Raw genomic sequence first — 15,188 nt, forward strand, 5'->3', positions numbered from 1 at the left:
TTCTGAGACAAGTGTGCATCTTCCTTCTGCTGGCAGGGGGCTAACGCGGCATGATTGGATCAGATAAACTGACAGTGTGTGTGTGTGTGTGTGTGTGTGTGTGTGTGTGTGTGTGTGTGTGTGTGTGTGTGTGTGTGTGTGTGTGTGTGTGTGTGTGTGTGTGTGTGTGTGTGTGTGTGTGTGTGTGTGTGTGTGTGTGTGTGTGTGTGTGTGTGTGTGTGAGAGAGAGAGAGAGATCAGCACACCATCTGTGGATGATGGGGTCAGTGACACTACTTGTTTCTTGGTGGAGAGAAGCTCATGGAGCAGGCAAACAGGCATAAGAAGAGATCTATAAGAACACTCTACTCAATTTATCTGTCCAATGTCTCTCTGCACACACACACACACACACACACACACACACACACACACACACACACACACACACACACACACACACACACACACACACACACACACACACACACACACACACAGTCGGATGCTTTCTGTTCAGGGAAAAGCAGACAATCATCACCTTGTACAAACTTTACTCCACAAGCCATTAGAACATCAGTCTTTACTGTGTCTCCATCTGTCCACCAAGTTATAAGTCCAAACTTTGACAGATCCATCAATTAATATGCTTTCATAATTATTTTGTAGAAGTTATATTTTACTTTATCATTTCATTTAACGAGTTCTTTAGTTTTGGTTCACGCTCTCATTTTATCAACAAAATAATAAAAAATAAATAATCATCATAATATATAGTTTTACTCAGTTTAAGATAAGTTCCAGTTTAAATAGATCTACTTACTTTATGGGTAGGTGTTACTTTTTGAGTGATTTTATAGAAAATTCAGTCTTAAGCATTTTAAAAAATCTGTAAAAAATATTACCTTGGTATGTTTAATCATCGATGCATGTTTACTATATGGCTTTTATTTAATATGCAAGGATGTTGTGTTCTGTTAAAGTGTGTATTGGTGAAATTCTAGTGATACAATATGTATCACAATACAGGGTAGATATAATGCAATATATGATGATGTGTTGTGATACATTCAGTGAGATGATATTTGCGATTTTTGTAAACTGAATTTATTGTAGGAAATTTAAATCTGAAAAGAACAAATATATTTCAACCCTTTGATGTTGTCATCAAAATTAAATTAAATTAAATTAAATTAAATTAAATTAAAGTAATCTTGCTTTATCTCTTGGTGTGGGACTTTGTTTTTTAAAACTTGGACCTGTTGTGCTCAGAGAGCAGAAACTGAGATCAAACTGAAACAAACCAATGAACAAGCAGAGTAAACAAACAGAAGATGAAACAACAGCAGCAAAGCAAAAAGAAAAGCTCGGACACGGTGACAGTAAAAGAAACTTCAATGAAGTGAGATGATTAAACACATTTTTAGCCTCCGTGACCCTGTCACGTTAATCAGTGCCTCATCTATTTCAAAAACATATTGCTGAGCCAGGAACTGGAGCTGAGGAACATTGACTTCTGGCCAAATTTAGATATTTCTAAATGATAGTAAACAGATTTGGCAGATAACACAGAATGTGGGAGAAAAGCCAGAAGAAAAACATATTAAATCACAGTTTGATTACTATCTGTAGTTCTTATTTGAGTTAAATAAAATGGTACACTTTAAACAATCACACCACACTTACCTTCTACACAGGAGGGTCTGGTTCTGGTCGTGCCTGCGACCTGCCCTGGGAAACAGGAACACTTGACAGTTTGAGAGCGCTCCTCGATCTTATTTTTATTGCAGCAGCGATGAACGGCCACCACCTCACACGTCCCCTGCTTCACCTGATACGACACTGAGAGAAACACAGAGAAACTAATTATCTTCTGCTAATTTGTAAACTTTAAATTGCATTTGTTGGTTTTCCATATTTAAATGATAATAGATCATGTTCAAAGAGACGCCCTTGGCGGTTTAAATCCAACTACTGAAGTATTTATAATTATCTAAACTCAGTAACCTATTCCAAACACTTCTGAGCTTGTATTTGTTTTCAGTCTTGTGACCTTGTTAACTGAGGCAGCTTTGTTTTCTGTAGCTGTTTGAAGGAAGGAAAGATCACAAATGTTAAATATGCATACATAGGCTAAGCCTCTTTATTATGTACTCTTTCTTTATACAAATCAGCCAATTGCATGGCAGCAACTCTGTGTTGACACACAAATTATCAAACAAAATGAGGAAAAAAGGTTTGTGTAGTTGTGAGCATCATCATAGTTGTTAACATAAACCTTTCACCCACGACTATCTCCAGCTTTGTACCAAGAACAGAAAAATGCCTCAGTTTCAGCTGCAGCATCCAGATGGCCAGGGCAGAATTTGGTGTCAACATGAAAGCATGAATCCACCTGCCTTGGATTAATGGTTCAGGCAGCTGATGGTGGTGAAGTGGTGAAGAATTACAGCAGTTCTGAAGCCATAAGGTGATCCTGTCTGATTCATGTGAGGAGAACCCAATAAAGTGACAGGTAAGGAGCAATCCTGAGTTGTTTCAAAGGAACTTAAGGACCTAATGAAACATGGCCAACAAAAGTTATGAGGGACACAACAAGGACACTATTTAATGAGAAAAAACCAGAACTCAGCCATTAAATCTGCATCTATATTTGTGTATATATGGTCTTTATGCAGGTACATGTTGATTTCTTTGTATTTAACATATAAAATTTCCATGTGTTCTGAATTAGCAGGCTGTTCCAGCACAAACAGTCTCTAATTTTTGCTCCTTAAGGATGCTGGAGTGGTTAATCATGGCAATCTCCTGACAGGAATTAGAAAACAGATTGAAATAAATAAACTTTCTGTACAGTGGCTAAATATCTTGAGTTTTTGTGATGAAAATGGTGAAACATTTCTGACTTTTCTTCAATTAAATAATTTCATTTGTTAAACGTGTCTGTTTCAGTATTCTCCCGTACAAAAACAGTTTATGAAATAAAATCTATGACTCTTTAAAGAGATTTAGTTTGTATATTAATGTTAGGAGCTTCAGTGTCTGGGTTACGCTTCATTCAATATTTTAAAGCCTTGAATTCCCTAGGATAGGCAGGTTTTCTGCCTTCCACTCGTGCTGACTGTTGTGTGAAATGTTTAGTAAACCTAATCTTTACTTATGGCTTCAGAATGGATTCCTTATCTTCCTGCTCAAAGCATTCCAGAGTCTCAGGCACCGCTTTTATTTCCGAGCAAAGCAAACCCTTTGGTGACACTACTAGCAACCTATAAGCCTCTTTACACCCCTGGAAAAACCTTGCTTCTGCTGCTCTGTGAGCCCAGATTCCATTTATGTACGTGACTTTACACAGACTCAGAAACTTTTCACTCTTAGCTGAATGAGCTTTTCAGGCACAAGTACACACACACATACAAACACACACACACACACACACACACACACACATGCACACGTGCAAGTGTGTCCAAACACAAATACAACACACGCGCACACACACATTGTGTAGAGGGTTCCATTTCTGCAGGCCATGGCCCCTCTCATCCTTTCTGATTTAAAGTTTGTTTGTTCTTTTCTCTAGAGAGCCCCATCAATGATCCCTGGCTCTCAGAGGGCTCCCCCTCCACTATCATCCCTCCACTTTCATTTCCCTCACTCCTCTGTCTCTGGCTCTCTTGAGGCTGGAGTAGTGGCCAGATTACACCTCACACACACACACACACACACACACACACACACACACACACACACACACACACACACACACACAACGCACGTGAACGGAAAGCCTTCATCTACGGAAAAAATAACGAGAAATGAGAAATGAACATATCTACAGAAGACTGTCAGTGTATTATTTTTCCAACCATTATTTTAACTTAAAGAAAAATAAGACACTTTATTTTAAATTAGACAAAAACAATTAAAGCAGCAAGTAGTCTTGTCTGACTCTTATACGTTTGTGGTGCTCTGACATGTGTGGCATGTCCAGGCCCCTGAGTTCTGTCTAGGCTCCTAGGCTCAGTTGGTTCTCCGCCCGGGTTGGGCACCCATACGTCCCAGGCCACTGAGTTCCAAGCTCAGCCTGCCCTGTTGAGGGCAGCTGCAGGGGCTCGTCGTTATGATTTCCTGGGCCTCTGGCACGGCTGCTGATTGCCACACGCCCCCCACCCCACCTCCCTCCGGGGTGCTCCTGCTGCAGTCTCCCCTCGGATCTCCATGCTCCGGAGGGAACTTTGGATGTTCGGGGCTTGGATCTTCCATGGGACTTAGGGGGCAGGTCTGTGGCCTCTCACACTCACTACTGGGCACTCCTGGGAAGAAACCTTACATGCACAAGCGTGTGCACGTGCACAGCTGCTCATATGGTGTTCTCACAAGTATGGACTCTGGTGTTTTTGACACATTGCCTTGGGCTGTGGTTGGCACTAAATGCACCATGAATTAATCATTACCATGGGCTTTTTAGCAGATATTGTTGCTGTTACATATCCTTATGTTGTTTGGCACAGTGAGAGCTTGGTTATGTTATATATTTTGCGTCCCTTTTGTTCTCTCTCTCTCTCTCTCTCTCTCTCTCTCTCTCTCTCTCTCTCTCTCTCTCTCTCTCTCTCTCTCTCTCTCTCTTTCTGCAGGTCTAGGTCTAGTATACAAGTCCTCTTTCATCTCTGTCTCCATGTTAGAGATTAGCAAAAAGGCCTGCTGTACAGCACAGACCAGGATGTGTGTGATTGTTTCTCTGTTGGAGTGGGGTGGTTGTGGCGTGGACAAAATTCTCTCTGTCAGAGCGATTGGGGGCATGTCAGAAGATGAGGAAGCCAGGCTTTGGCTGAGTGGTCGGGAGGGAGGGGGAGGGCCCTGTCAGGGAGTGTAAGATGACCAACAATGCTGTCAAAAGACAGATTGTCACTATCTCACTATTGATGTTGCTCTGACTTGGTTCAGTTTCTTGGTCCTCTGGGGAACCCTAGCAATTGTCTGTCCTGCCTATTGGCTCGAGTCACCTCTGAAGGCATGTCACACTGTGAAACGACCCAAGTACCAACCCAGGGCACATGAATAGGATATTATCTCTAGGGTGGTAGGAAAACGCCCTAGGATCCTATCAAAGAAGTTGCTGAAAGTAGTTTAGGGAAAGGACCGGCTGGGTTTCCCTGCTAGGATTGTTTCCCCACAATCCAGTCCCAGATTAGAAATAAGACAAGCTGAGATAAATGTTTATTAATGAATCCTCAGCTTCAAATGTAATGCAGAGTTAAGTGTTTGTTTATGAAATGTAAAGAAATGTTAGTTTGTGGCAAAACATCCAACTTTGAGGTCAAGCCACACCCACACAGTTCATTGCCAACACAATGCTGAGAATACTTTTCAGCACAGATGTCATAATAACAGCTTAAATTATTTTCTATTCATTATGTTAGAATGTCTGAAAATACTTGTTCAAATATAACCTGTAGAATTCAGAGTGGTGTGAATAATTCAAGATGTAGCAGTAATGTTGTAGTAATTACAAACCATTAAACATTTGTCACAAGGAGCTGTTTTGGAGAGCTTGTGAGTTTGCATGTGCATTCACATTTTCACAAGCAGGGGTCATGATATTTTTAAACGTTCCACATTTTGCTGTTGGGATGGTTTTCTACAGCCACAAATTTTGTGAATTTGCTTCAAGTGAATTGAAGATTGGAAGAAATGAAGGATATACAAGTCATCCAGCGAAGTCAACCTTTTTTACAAAAAGTCAAATCAGCTTGTCAAATGGTTTTCTCTCATGAACATCCAATCATTAGAAGACAGGATGTCCAACGCTATTGGCCAAAACTGGCAAAAGAATGCAATGTCAGAAATGATCAATGTCGGACTTTACTCTTCTCAAGCTTTTCAAACCATGCGCATTTATATATCAAACTCTTGAGCTACTTGAGCTCATCTCAATCAAAATGTAAAACTATGACAGATCTGAGGTTTAGTGTTTGAGACTTTTCTATTTGTTTTGTACAACTTGCTTAGCTGAAATTGAAGTAGTTGCCTCCTTTTGCACTGTTACGGCCACCAGCCTGGCCTCTTCAGCTCCAGGAGCCAGGAGCACCCAGCCCCAGTGATCAGCCCAGGCACCTCCCCTCCTCCTTTCCTACAGGCTGCTGATGAGCACAGCTGAGCTGAATACCTCTGATGACCCACGCCTGGGATAAAAGGCTGTCATCCAGGTTTCTCATTGGTTTGAACCCCTTTTGTTTTGTGGAATGTTAACTGAAAAGCAAAAAGGTTAACTCCGTGAGATGATCTTTGAGGATCTTTGGTTTGACAGTCTGTCTCAGCGGGGATTAATCCCCTTTGTGGTGTTGTCAACTTTTAGGTTGACTATGTAACGATCTTAAATGATCCTTAGTTTTTGTTATTTTAACGTTAACGTTGTAGTTTACTGACTTTGTTCTTGTGAGAACACTTGGTGTTTTCATAGTGATGTCAATTTTCATGATCAATTTTGTGATTTTTAAAAACGTATTCTAGTTTGGTCAAACTTTTAACAAAGTTTTAAGCAGGTTTTGTAAATGTTGATAATTAGTCTTTTAAATGTAATTTTTATAATGCCATTATTTTAATAATGCTTCCATCTGTTTGCTCACATTTTTTTAAATCTTTCGTGACAATTAAACACTAATTCAACTGTTCCAAGTTCTTATGCCACCCCCCCCCCCCCCCCCCCCGCCCATCACACACACACACACACATTTTAGCATCTGTTGGGGTCGTAACATACACAGATAGTGTTTAAACGTTTAAGGAGATTTGTGATGGTTGTAACTTTAAATTATTTTTTGAGGGGTGGACCCCACCTAAATTGATGTAAGTTTATAGTTTATATTGGTAGCAGAAATTAGGACTCGGACTGTAACGGTATGTTGGATGCTTATGAGAAACGTTCTGGTCTGACTTTGATCAAACTTTTTTATTATTCGTGCATTATTATAATTTTGCATTTGAGGGTAAAAAGCCAAACCCATGCCCACTCTGTATGATGACAACTCTTGCCTTGGATGACTGAAAGCACTTCTTTTGCTGACCAAGTCTATAGACACCAACAGAGCTGTAGGTCTGCTGAATTTGCAGGAGCAACATCGGTGAAAATAGACATCTTCTTAATAAGAACAAAGAAGATGGATAGAGTCAACCAGGTAGGAAAAGTGATGTCGCAGCCAGCTGAGAGAACAAAGAGCAACTCGTCTTTAGCTTGCCTAATGAGGTCAAAAGGTGTTTGGGTATCTCTTGATCGTGTGTATCAGATCTGGGAAGAAGCTGGTTTTATTTTTAAAACTGTAAAGCTTTTTTAAAGATGTGAGTGGCGCACGCTCGACCCATCACTTTCAATTATGCATCTATTTTTATGTCTGCCCATGGTTTGTGGCCTAATTAAAATCACAACAAAGGACGTATTAATGCTAATGAGGTAAATTCAGACAGGTGGAAGATATGAAAACAGATCACATGCTTCTCTGAGAGGAGTCTCTCTAATTTAAAAGACAACAAGAGAGGAAAAAGCACATCCTTTGGGGTCTTTTATTTATTTAGTTATTTTGCTCAGCTTGATGAAAAGAAAAACAGTCCAAGGTGCTTTTCCAGCAAACACTCCAACATGGGTGTCTTTTATTGCCAGTTTTAAAACAAACAAGTGTGCTTCACATGTCATTAACGTGGCTTTAATCAGTGAGCAGCACCACATATTGCATAAAAACACGTTTTATTATTTATTGACACTTTCTTGCCTTATAACTACCTTTACATGGATTAAAATGCATAAATCATATGATTCTCTTTTGACACTTGATAAAAATATGTGATGAGGAGATTCATTAAACTTTTTTTCAATGCATGAATGTGCTTTTTATGTGCTAAGTGAGAATAAAAGCAACAAAAAAGGAACGGAATTCTCAAATTGGGGTGAAGGACAAAACATTTATTCAGCATTATGAATACGAAATTTTCTTTTTTATGGAGTATGAAAATGTTTTATTTTACTGCAAAATCTATGATTTCATAAGTGGCAGCAGGCATTGAAAAAGACATTTCCCATGCAAAAATCATAAAAAATGTATAAGAAAATGTCTATAGACTGCATTTTATTTTAGAAATTATGAACTTGGAGGAATTTCTTTGCCATTGTAAAGTATGTTTCTGTTCAGCAGTAATAGATTAATCCTCTGGAGGCAGGCATTGCAGATTTGCAGCATTAAAACCTCCCTACCTGGTTACTCCACATAAGTATTTCATGAGGATTTTTTTAACTCAGAAGTACCCCTGAAGGACTTAGTTGTTCATCATTTTATCAAAACTTATTTTGAGCCTGAGAGGGTTAAACACACAACTTACTGAACGGCTTCTGCTTGGACAAAATGTGTTTATTTCCCAAAGGACTGATGAGCTAAAGGCTAGTATGAACACAACCACAGCTGTGTTAAAAAAAAGTTATGCAACATTTCAACTGTTATTTACAAGAAAGAGGAACAAACCACCAGCAGCAGCTACAGGTGGCACAGCTGCTACACCCACAGTTGAATTTAAATTTAAAAACATTTTTGGGATGCTTTTGGAGACTTCTGAAAACTCCTATATTCTTGCAATACGCAATGACAGCCAAAGGTATAACCCTACCCTAAGTAGGCTGCAAAAAGTAAAGTTTTGTTTGACTAAAATTAATCACTCACCAGGCCAAAAAACACGAGTAACTACACAACACTGGAGAGTGTGAAGTGTGCATTTAAAAAAAAAGAATAATCAGGTTATTATTTGTATCTCTAGACATATTGTTTGTCTGTCCAATGATTTTCCTCTGTTGTTCCCATTATATCCTAAACTTATGGCTAATTATGAAAAATTGGGTGAAGACATCACTTAGCAATTACTCAGACGGCTAACAGCTACTTTCCTTACTTAGGAGGTTGCAGAAAAGGAATGAAGTCCTAGAAATTTCTTAAAGCACAAGTTCACTAAGAAGCCATTTTTACTTGTTATCTTTGAAAACTGATCGGTCACTCTGAGTTTTAAGGGTCAGTCACCCCCTGAGTGGGGTCTTACTTCACCCACACTTCCTTTTTGAAAAATGCACATAAAGGAGATGTCGCCTGGCTGACCAAGAAAGCAGCGTTGAGATAATGAGTGAGTTATGAAATCATATTTGCATTAAATACTGAGAATAATGAAAAACTTTTCATTCAAAATGGCAGAAGAACACGTTTGATTAATGAGCTCATTAGTTGGATTCGACACAAACTTTATTTCTCCAAACTGAGGCCATTCAGACAGCCATGTACTTTAAGTGTGATGGTAATTCTTTATAATTTAAACAGAAACTTTTCAAAAGGTTGAAATGTCTATGTTATATCCATGAAATTATTCAGTGATGTGTTCATTAGCTTGTAGCCTTGTGCCTTTGGTGCATCGCTGTGATTTATTCCCTTAAGAGGAATAATAAGAGACTTTAGTCAATAATAAGAGGTCAGAGGAGGGAAAAAACACAAAAAGTCTATTAAATGAGGGAAACGTCAACTCAAAACCCTCCACTCATGCTGGCCTTCAGTAAAGAGGTGTAAAGCCATTTATGGTCATTGCCACAGCAAACACTGATTTCCCCACGTTTTGCAACAGTTAGTGAATTGTTTGGGCTGAGTTATATTAAACACATGAGACTGAAGATTGTCCCTTTCTATCTGACTAAAACAAGAGTGTTTTCACCGACAACCTTTTTCTCTGTAACTGAGCTAAAAGCATACCAGGTGCAGCTCCAAAGTAGTTCCTCGTGCAGAAATATCATTCTTTTTAAAGTTTCATCATTCATGAGGGTTTTTATTAAATAAATGTGTATAAAAGACAAACTTTTCCGGTGTTTTTCCTCTAGACAACTAACTGGTGTGAATAATAAGCGTTCATGTTTTTCCAGTTCTGCCATCCCTATCAGCCCCTGTTTAATGCCCTGCTGCCTTTCACCCCCATCTACTAAAGATTTATGTGTTAAGCATTCTGCCTCCAGCTATATGCACACAATAACACTGAGCCGAATGTCTTGGTGTTGCTTCAAAAGCATCCTGTTATGGCCGTATCAGTGTAACAGAGCCCAACACACCAAGATGAAAGGACTTCTCAAGCATGGCTAAATGCGTCTGTTTCTGTGGCAGTCAGGAGCCAAGGTAGCATGTCAGAGGCTTGTAACAATACCTGGGCATCCAGGCTACCTTGAACTAATGGGTTAGTCAGGCGACTGATGTATACTGACAGATACAGTCAAATAGGAGCATGGCACAATTTATCAAAAAGCTCAGACTCTCTCTCTCTCCCTGTTCGTAGTTGACAAGCATGTCTGTGGCTTTGAAAGGTCCGATATCAGACAGGCAACTCTGTCAGAGGTCAGAGAAACAAAGCAGAGATGGAAGAGTTTACATCTGTGCAGGAACAGAGGGGCTGTTTCAAGACAACCAGATTTTACATGTATCCTGTGCAAAACACACGGCAAAGGAGACAGACACACTCACACACACACACACACACACACACATCCAGATTAATGTTAATGATCTTGACAGGACACTGGGTGCTGCTGTTCTCTGTAAAATCTGCTCCAGCCAGCATACATAGGGTAAATATGGGTAAACCATATGGTTTCCAGCTAGGGTTTAGTTTCCATGGTAGCCCAACTGGGGCTTCCCCACATAGATTTTTGCCTACATAGTTTTTGACTGGCCCTGCATAGGTTTTCAGACCCCCTCAGATGGTTTGACTCGAACATGGGCTCATTACAATCTTTATGGGCAAACCCCTGTGGGGTCTACCATGGAAACCGCGGACAAAATTTGTTGGGGCCATACGAGTGAGAGGAAGATGGAGTGTGAGAATGATAGGCAGATTGGTGCTGCGTCTATAGTGATGCGGGCATTGTATCAGTCTGTCGTGGTGAAGAGAGAGCTGAGCGAGAAGGCGAAGCTCTCAATTTACTGGTCCATCTACGTTCTATTCTCACCTATGGTCACGAGCTGTGGGTAGTGACCGAAAGAATGAGATTGTAGAAACAAGCGGCTGAAATTAGTTTTCTCCGCAGGGTGGCTGGGTTCTCCCTTAGAGATAAGTTGAGAACCTTGGTCATTCAGCAGGTGCTCGGAGTAGACCCGCTGCTCCTCCGCAGAGGAGCCAGTTGAGATGGCTCGGGCATCTGGTGAGGATGCCTCCTGGATGCTGCCCTGGTGAGGTATTCTGGGAAGCTGGCTGGGAAGAAGAAATTCTGGGCCTCTGTGCTTAGGCTGCTGCCCCCTGCGACCTGAATCCAGATAAGCAGATAAAAATTGATGGATGGGTGGAGCCATTCGGTTTGCCCATATATATTCAAAATGGCAAAAGTCTGTTTATTTCAGTAATTCAACTTAACCTGAGAGACCATCTAAAGGCTCAGGAACCCTTTGTAGGAGTTTATGATTAATTAGCTGATTAAAGTGCGATTTGAGTCTAGATTATTAAACCTTTTCACAATATTCTAACTGTCTGAGATTTTAAATGCAGTGTTTTCATCAGCTGTAAGCCATAATCATCACAATTATAACAAATAAAGGCTTGAGATATCTGGCTTTGCATCTAATGAGTATGTTTTCTTAGTTTCACCTTTTAAGTTGAATTAGTGAACTTTGTAATGTATTCTAATTTTTTTAGCTTCACCTCTGTGTGTGCTGGCTAAATAGCCTCAGATCTGTATTTGTCTCTTGAAATACAGCTAAGCTGGTGTGCAGAATGCATTAAATAGATTGATGCAGATACAACCTTTGCTGTAAAACTGGTTAAGATTAAGTAAGTGCAAATTCTACTTTAAATGCAGATGGAGCTACTTTTGTGACTCCAAACCTAAACCCTGTCGCACTCACTGGTTTCCACTGACACTGGGATTTTATGAATACAGAAACCAGATTAGTAATTGTGTAAAAAAAGAATTTGGGTGGTCACGCATGCTGTAATGAGCTGTGAAAGGAGTCCTTATGGAAGCATATCAGCTCTGGAACTAAATCCTAAATAATCTAATTTTAAACTATCACACAAGTCAAGTGGTAAATGAGAATCTGAGCACCAGATGTCACTGTCAGAATCCAGGAGGAGATTTTGGGATGGCAGCGGTATGACATGGAATCATTTACCACGGACACTGTTGGATTAATCTATTCTGTTCAGCAGAGGAGCACATAGAATAGAATGCATAGTCTATATGTTTATGTTTATGTATTTAGCAGACGCTTTTGTCCAAAGCGACTTACAAGTGATAATCGGCATGTTGCCCTTGAGGCTAACAACAACAATAACAACAACTTCACATCAATAATGGAGAGGAGGGAACAAAGGAGTGGATGGCAGGGGGGGGGGGGGGGGACGGGTGCAGGGAGGGTGCTAGTTTAGAAGATGCTCTCTGAAGAGCAGGGTCTTCAGGAATTTCTTGAAAATTGAAAAGGAAGCCTCTGTTCTGGTAGTGCTTGGTAGGTCATTCCACATTTGTGAAACAATGCATGAGAAGAGTCTGGATTGTCCTGAGTGTGGTGTAGGCACTGCTAGCCGACAATCCTGTGATGACCGGAGCGGCCGGGCCGAGACGTAAGCCTTTGCAAGAGGATTCAGGTAGATGGGAGCCGTACCATCTCGGACTTTGTATGCTAGTGTTAGCAATTTGAATTTGATGTGTGCAGCTAGCGGTAGCCAGTGGAGCTCAATGAACAGAGGGGTGACGTGTGCTCTTTTTGGCTGATTGAAGACCAGACGTGCCGCTGCGTTCTGGACCATTTGAAGAGGTCTCACAGTACAGCCTGGAAGACCAGTTAGAAGGGCATTGCAGTAATCGAGGCGGGAGATGACAGTAGATTGCACCAGGAGCTGGGTGGCATGTTGTGTTAGGTATGGTCTGATCTTTTGTATGTTATTCAGCGCAAAGCGGCATGACCGAGCAACAGAGGCAACATGATCTTTAAAGGTCAGGTGTTCATCAATCACAACACCCAGATTTCGAACTGCCTTTGAAGGAGCCAGAGATAGGAAGTCATTTTGGATTGAGATATTGTGCTGTATGGATGGTTTTGCTGGGATGACAAGTAGATCAGTTTTAGAGAGGTTGAGTTGGAGAAGGTGGGATTTCATCCATTTTGATATGTCAGAGAGACAGTTTGATATTCGTGGAGAGACAGTGTGGTCGTCCAGTGGAAATGACAGATTTAGCTGGGTGTCGTCTGCATAGCAGTGGTAGGAGAAGCCATGTGATCGAATGATCTCACCCAGTGAGGTGGTGTATATGGCAAAGAGAAGAGGTCCTAGTACAGAGCCCTGGGGGACTCCTGTGGCAAGATGGTGCATGGTAGAGGATTGTCCAAGCCAAGATACACTGAATGATCATCCTGTGAGGTACAATTCAAACCAGACATGTGCTTTCTCTGTGATGCCCATGCTAGAAAGTGTGGACAAAAGGAAGCCGTGGTTGACAGTGTCAAATGCTCCCGATAAGTCGAGCAGGATATGCACTGAGGATATGGCAGTTGCTCTAGCTTCTTTTAAGGATTTCATCACTGCTAACAGAGCAGTTTCAGTGGAGTGGCCCTTTTTGAACCCAGACTGGTAAGGGTCAAGCAGACAGTTTTGTGAAAGGTATTCTGTGATCTGCTTGAAAGCCACCCTTTCAATGATTTTGGACAGAAAAGGGAGGAGAGAGATAGGTCTGTAGCTCTCCACATGATTTGGAGGAAGAGATGTTTTTTTTAGCAGCGGTTTAACCTGAGCATGCTTAAGAGGTGGGAAATGTACCGGATGTCAGTGAAGCGTTGATCGCATGTGTTACTGCTGCGGCTACTGTAGGAGCAATAGATTGGAGCAGCTTAGTCGGAATGGGGTCAAGTGGGCATGTAGTAGGGCGGCTGCACGCGAGAAGCTTGGACACACAGTTCTCAGTGACAGGGGAAAAAGAGGAAAATGAAGCAGTAGGGCTTGAGACGGTTGGGCTAGAAGGAGTTTGTGGTAGCGAATGTTCAGGACTGGCCAGTTGAGTAAACTGTTTGCTTATAGCTGCCACTTTGTCAGTGAAGAATGAGGCAAATGATATGTACATCCTTTAGAATGCAGTTTCTTGTGTTTTTTAGCACAAAGGACTAAATGAAAGAACTAAATTTTACTTAAAGTACAGTAAAGTGTTTCTGACTGAGTTTTTCCACAGACATTGTGCAAAATGCGAAAGAACTGATAAAAGCAGCAAAAGTATTTATTGTAAAAAGAGGAACTTAAACTAGTGCAATGCTGGCCATTAATATGAAAATGTAGCTTAAACCGATATAAATTGCTTTGAAAAATAATTGATACATAATAAACATGCATTTTATTCAGGATGCTGCAGGAACAAAACATTCATTACTATATGTTTGGGTAAAATTTGGTGAAACTACTCTTAGAGTCACAAACAGTAGATACGATTTAATTGTTTAAAAAAATAAATAAATAAATAAAAGGTGCAGATGGTGATGCATTGTTTGGCCTACAGAGCCACCAAGTGGTTGCTGCTGGTAATACAGCAGCTGAGATCAAACAGCTCGCTGAAAACAGCAGCACAAGTGCTGAAGAAGAAAACACTGATGATGTATCCAGCAGCTATATCATGCACCCAATTATTTTCCTACCTCAAACTGCAGTGTTGTGTGTGTGTGTGTGTGTGTGTGTGTGTGTGTGTGTGTGTGTGTGTGCGTGCGTGCGTGCGTGCGTGTGTGCGTGCGTGTGTGTGTGTGTGTGTGTGTGTGTGTGTGTGTGTGTGTGTGTGTGCGTGCACCTCTGTGTGTGTGTTATTGGTATTCACAGCCGACAGGTCTTAAACTTCTACCAATTAGAGTAAACCCATCAAATGAAAAAGCACTAGTCCGTTTGCGGGCGAGATATCTTGTTTCTTATAGCGAGAGGGAAAATGAGATGGGGGCAGGCAATGATGCTGACCTTCACAATCCACGGGGCCTGCAATTAGCAGTGTCCCAGCTGTAAGCAGGCAGCCTTCTTTTTTTCTGATAAAAGGAAACTAATACAATCAGTCACTGAAAAAGACTGTGCTGTTAGCATTTCTGTGGCACGTAAAGGTCACCCTGCACAACACGTGCAGGACGAGAGTAGAAATTGAGACATAATGAAGGAAATTGTTGTAATTAAGGGTATGAAGAGGGTGGAGCGGGAAG

General features: G+C 40.9%; 1 protein-coding gene across 1 annotated transcript in view; it reads right to left on the bottom strand.

Annotated features, from left to right (window-relative positions):
• The window catches only part of tafa4b (TAFA chemokine like family member 4b), a 47,657-nt gene that overhangs the window by 18,737 nt on the left and 13,732 nt on the right, over window positions 1-15,188 (bottom strand). Inside the window, exon 4 of the mRNA XM_070549899.1 lies at window positions 1,666-1,821. Within this exon, the coding sequence (XP_070406000.1) occupies window positions 1,666-1,821 (156 nt within the window). The remainder of the gene's footprint in view (window positions 1-1,665; window positions 1,822-15,188) is intronic.

The sequence above is a fragment of the Nothobranchius furzeri genome, chromosome 3, assembly GCF_043380555.1.
Source record: "Nothobranchius furzeri strain GRZ-AD chromosome 3, NfurGRZ-RIMD1, whole genome shotgun sequence".
Lineage (NCBI taxonomy): Eukaryota > Metazoa > Chordata > Actinopteri > Cyprinodontiformes > Nothobranchiidae > Nothobranchius > Nothobranchius furzeri.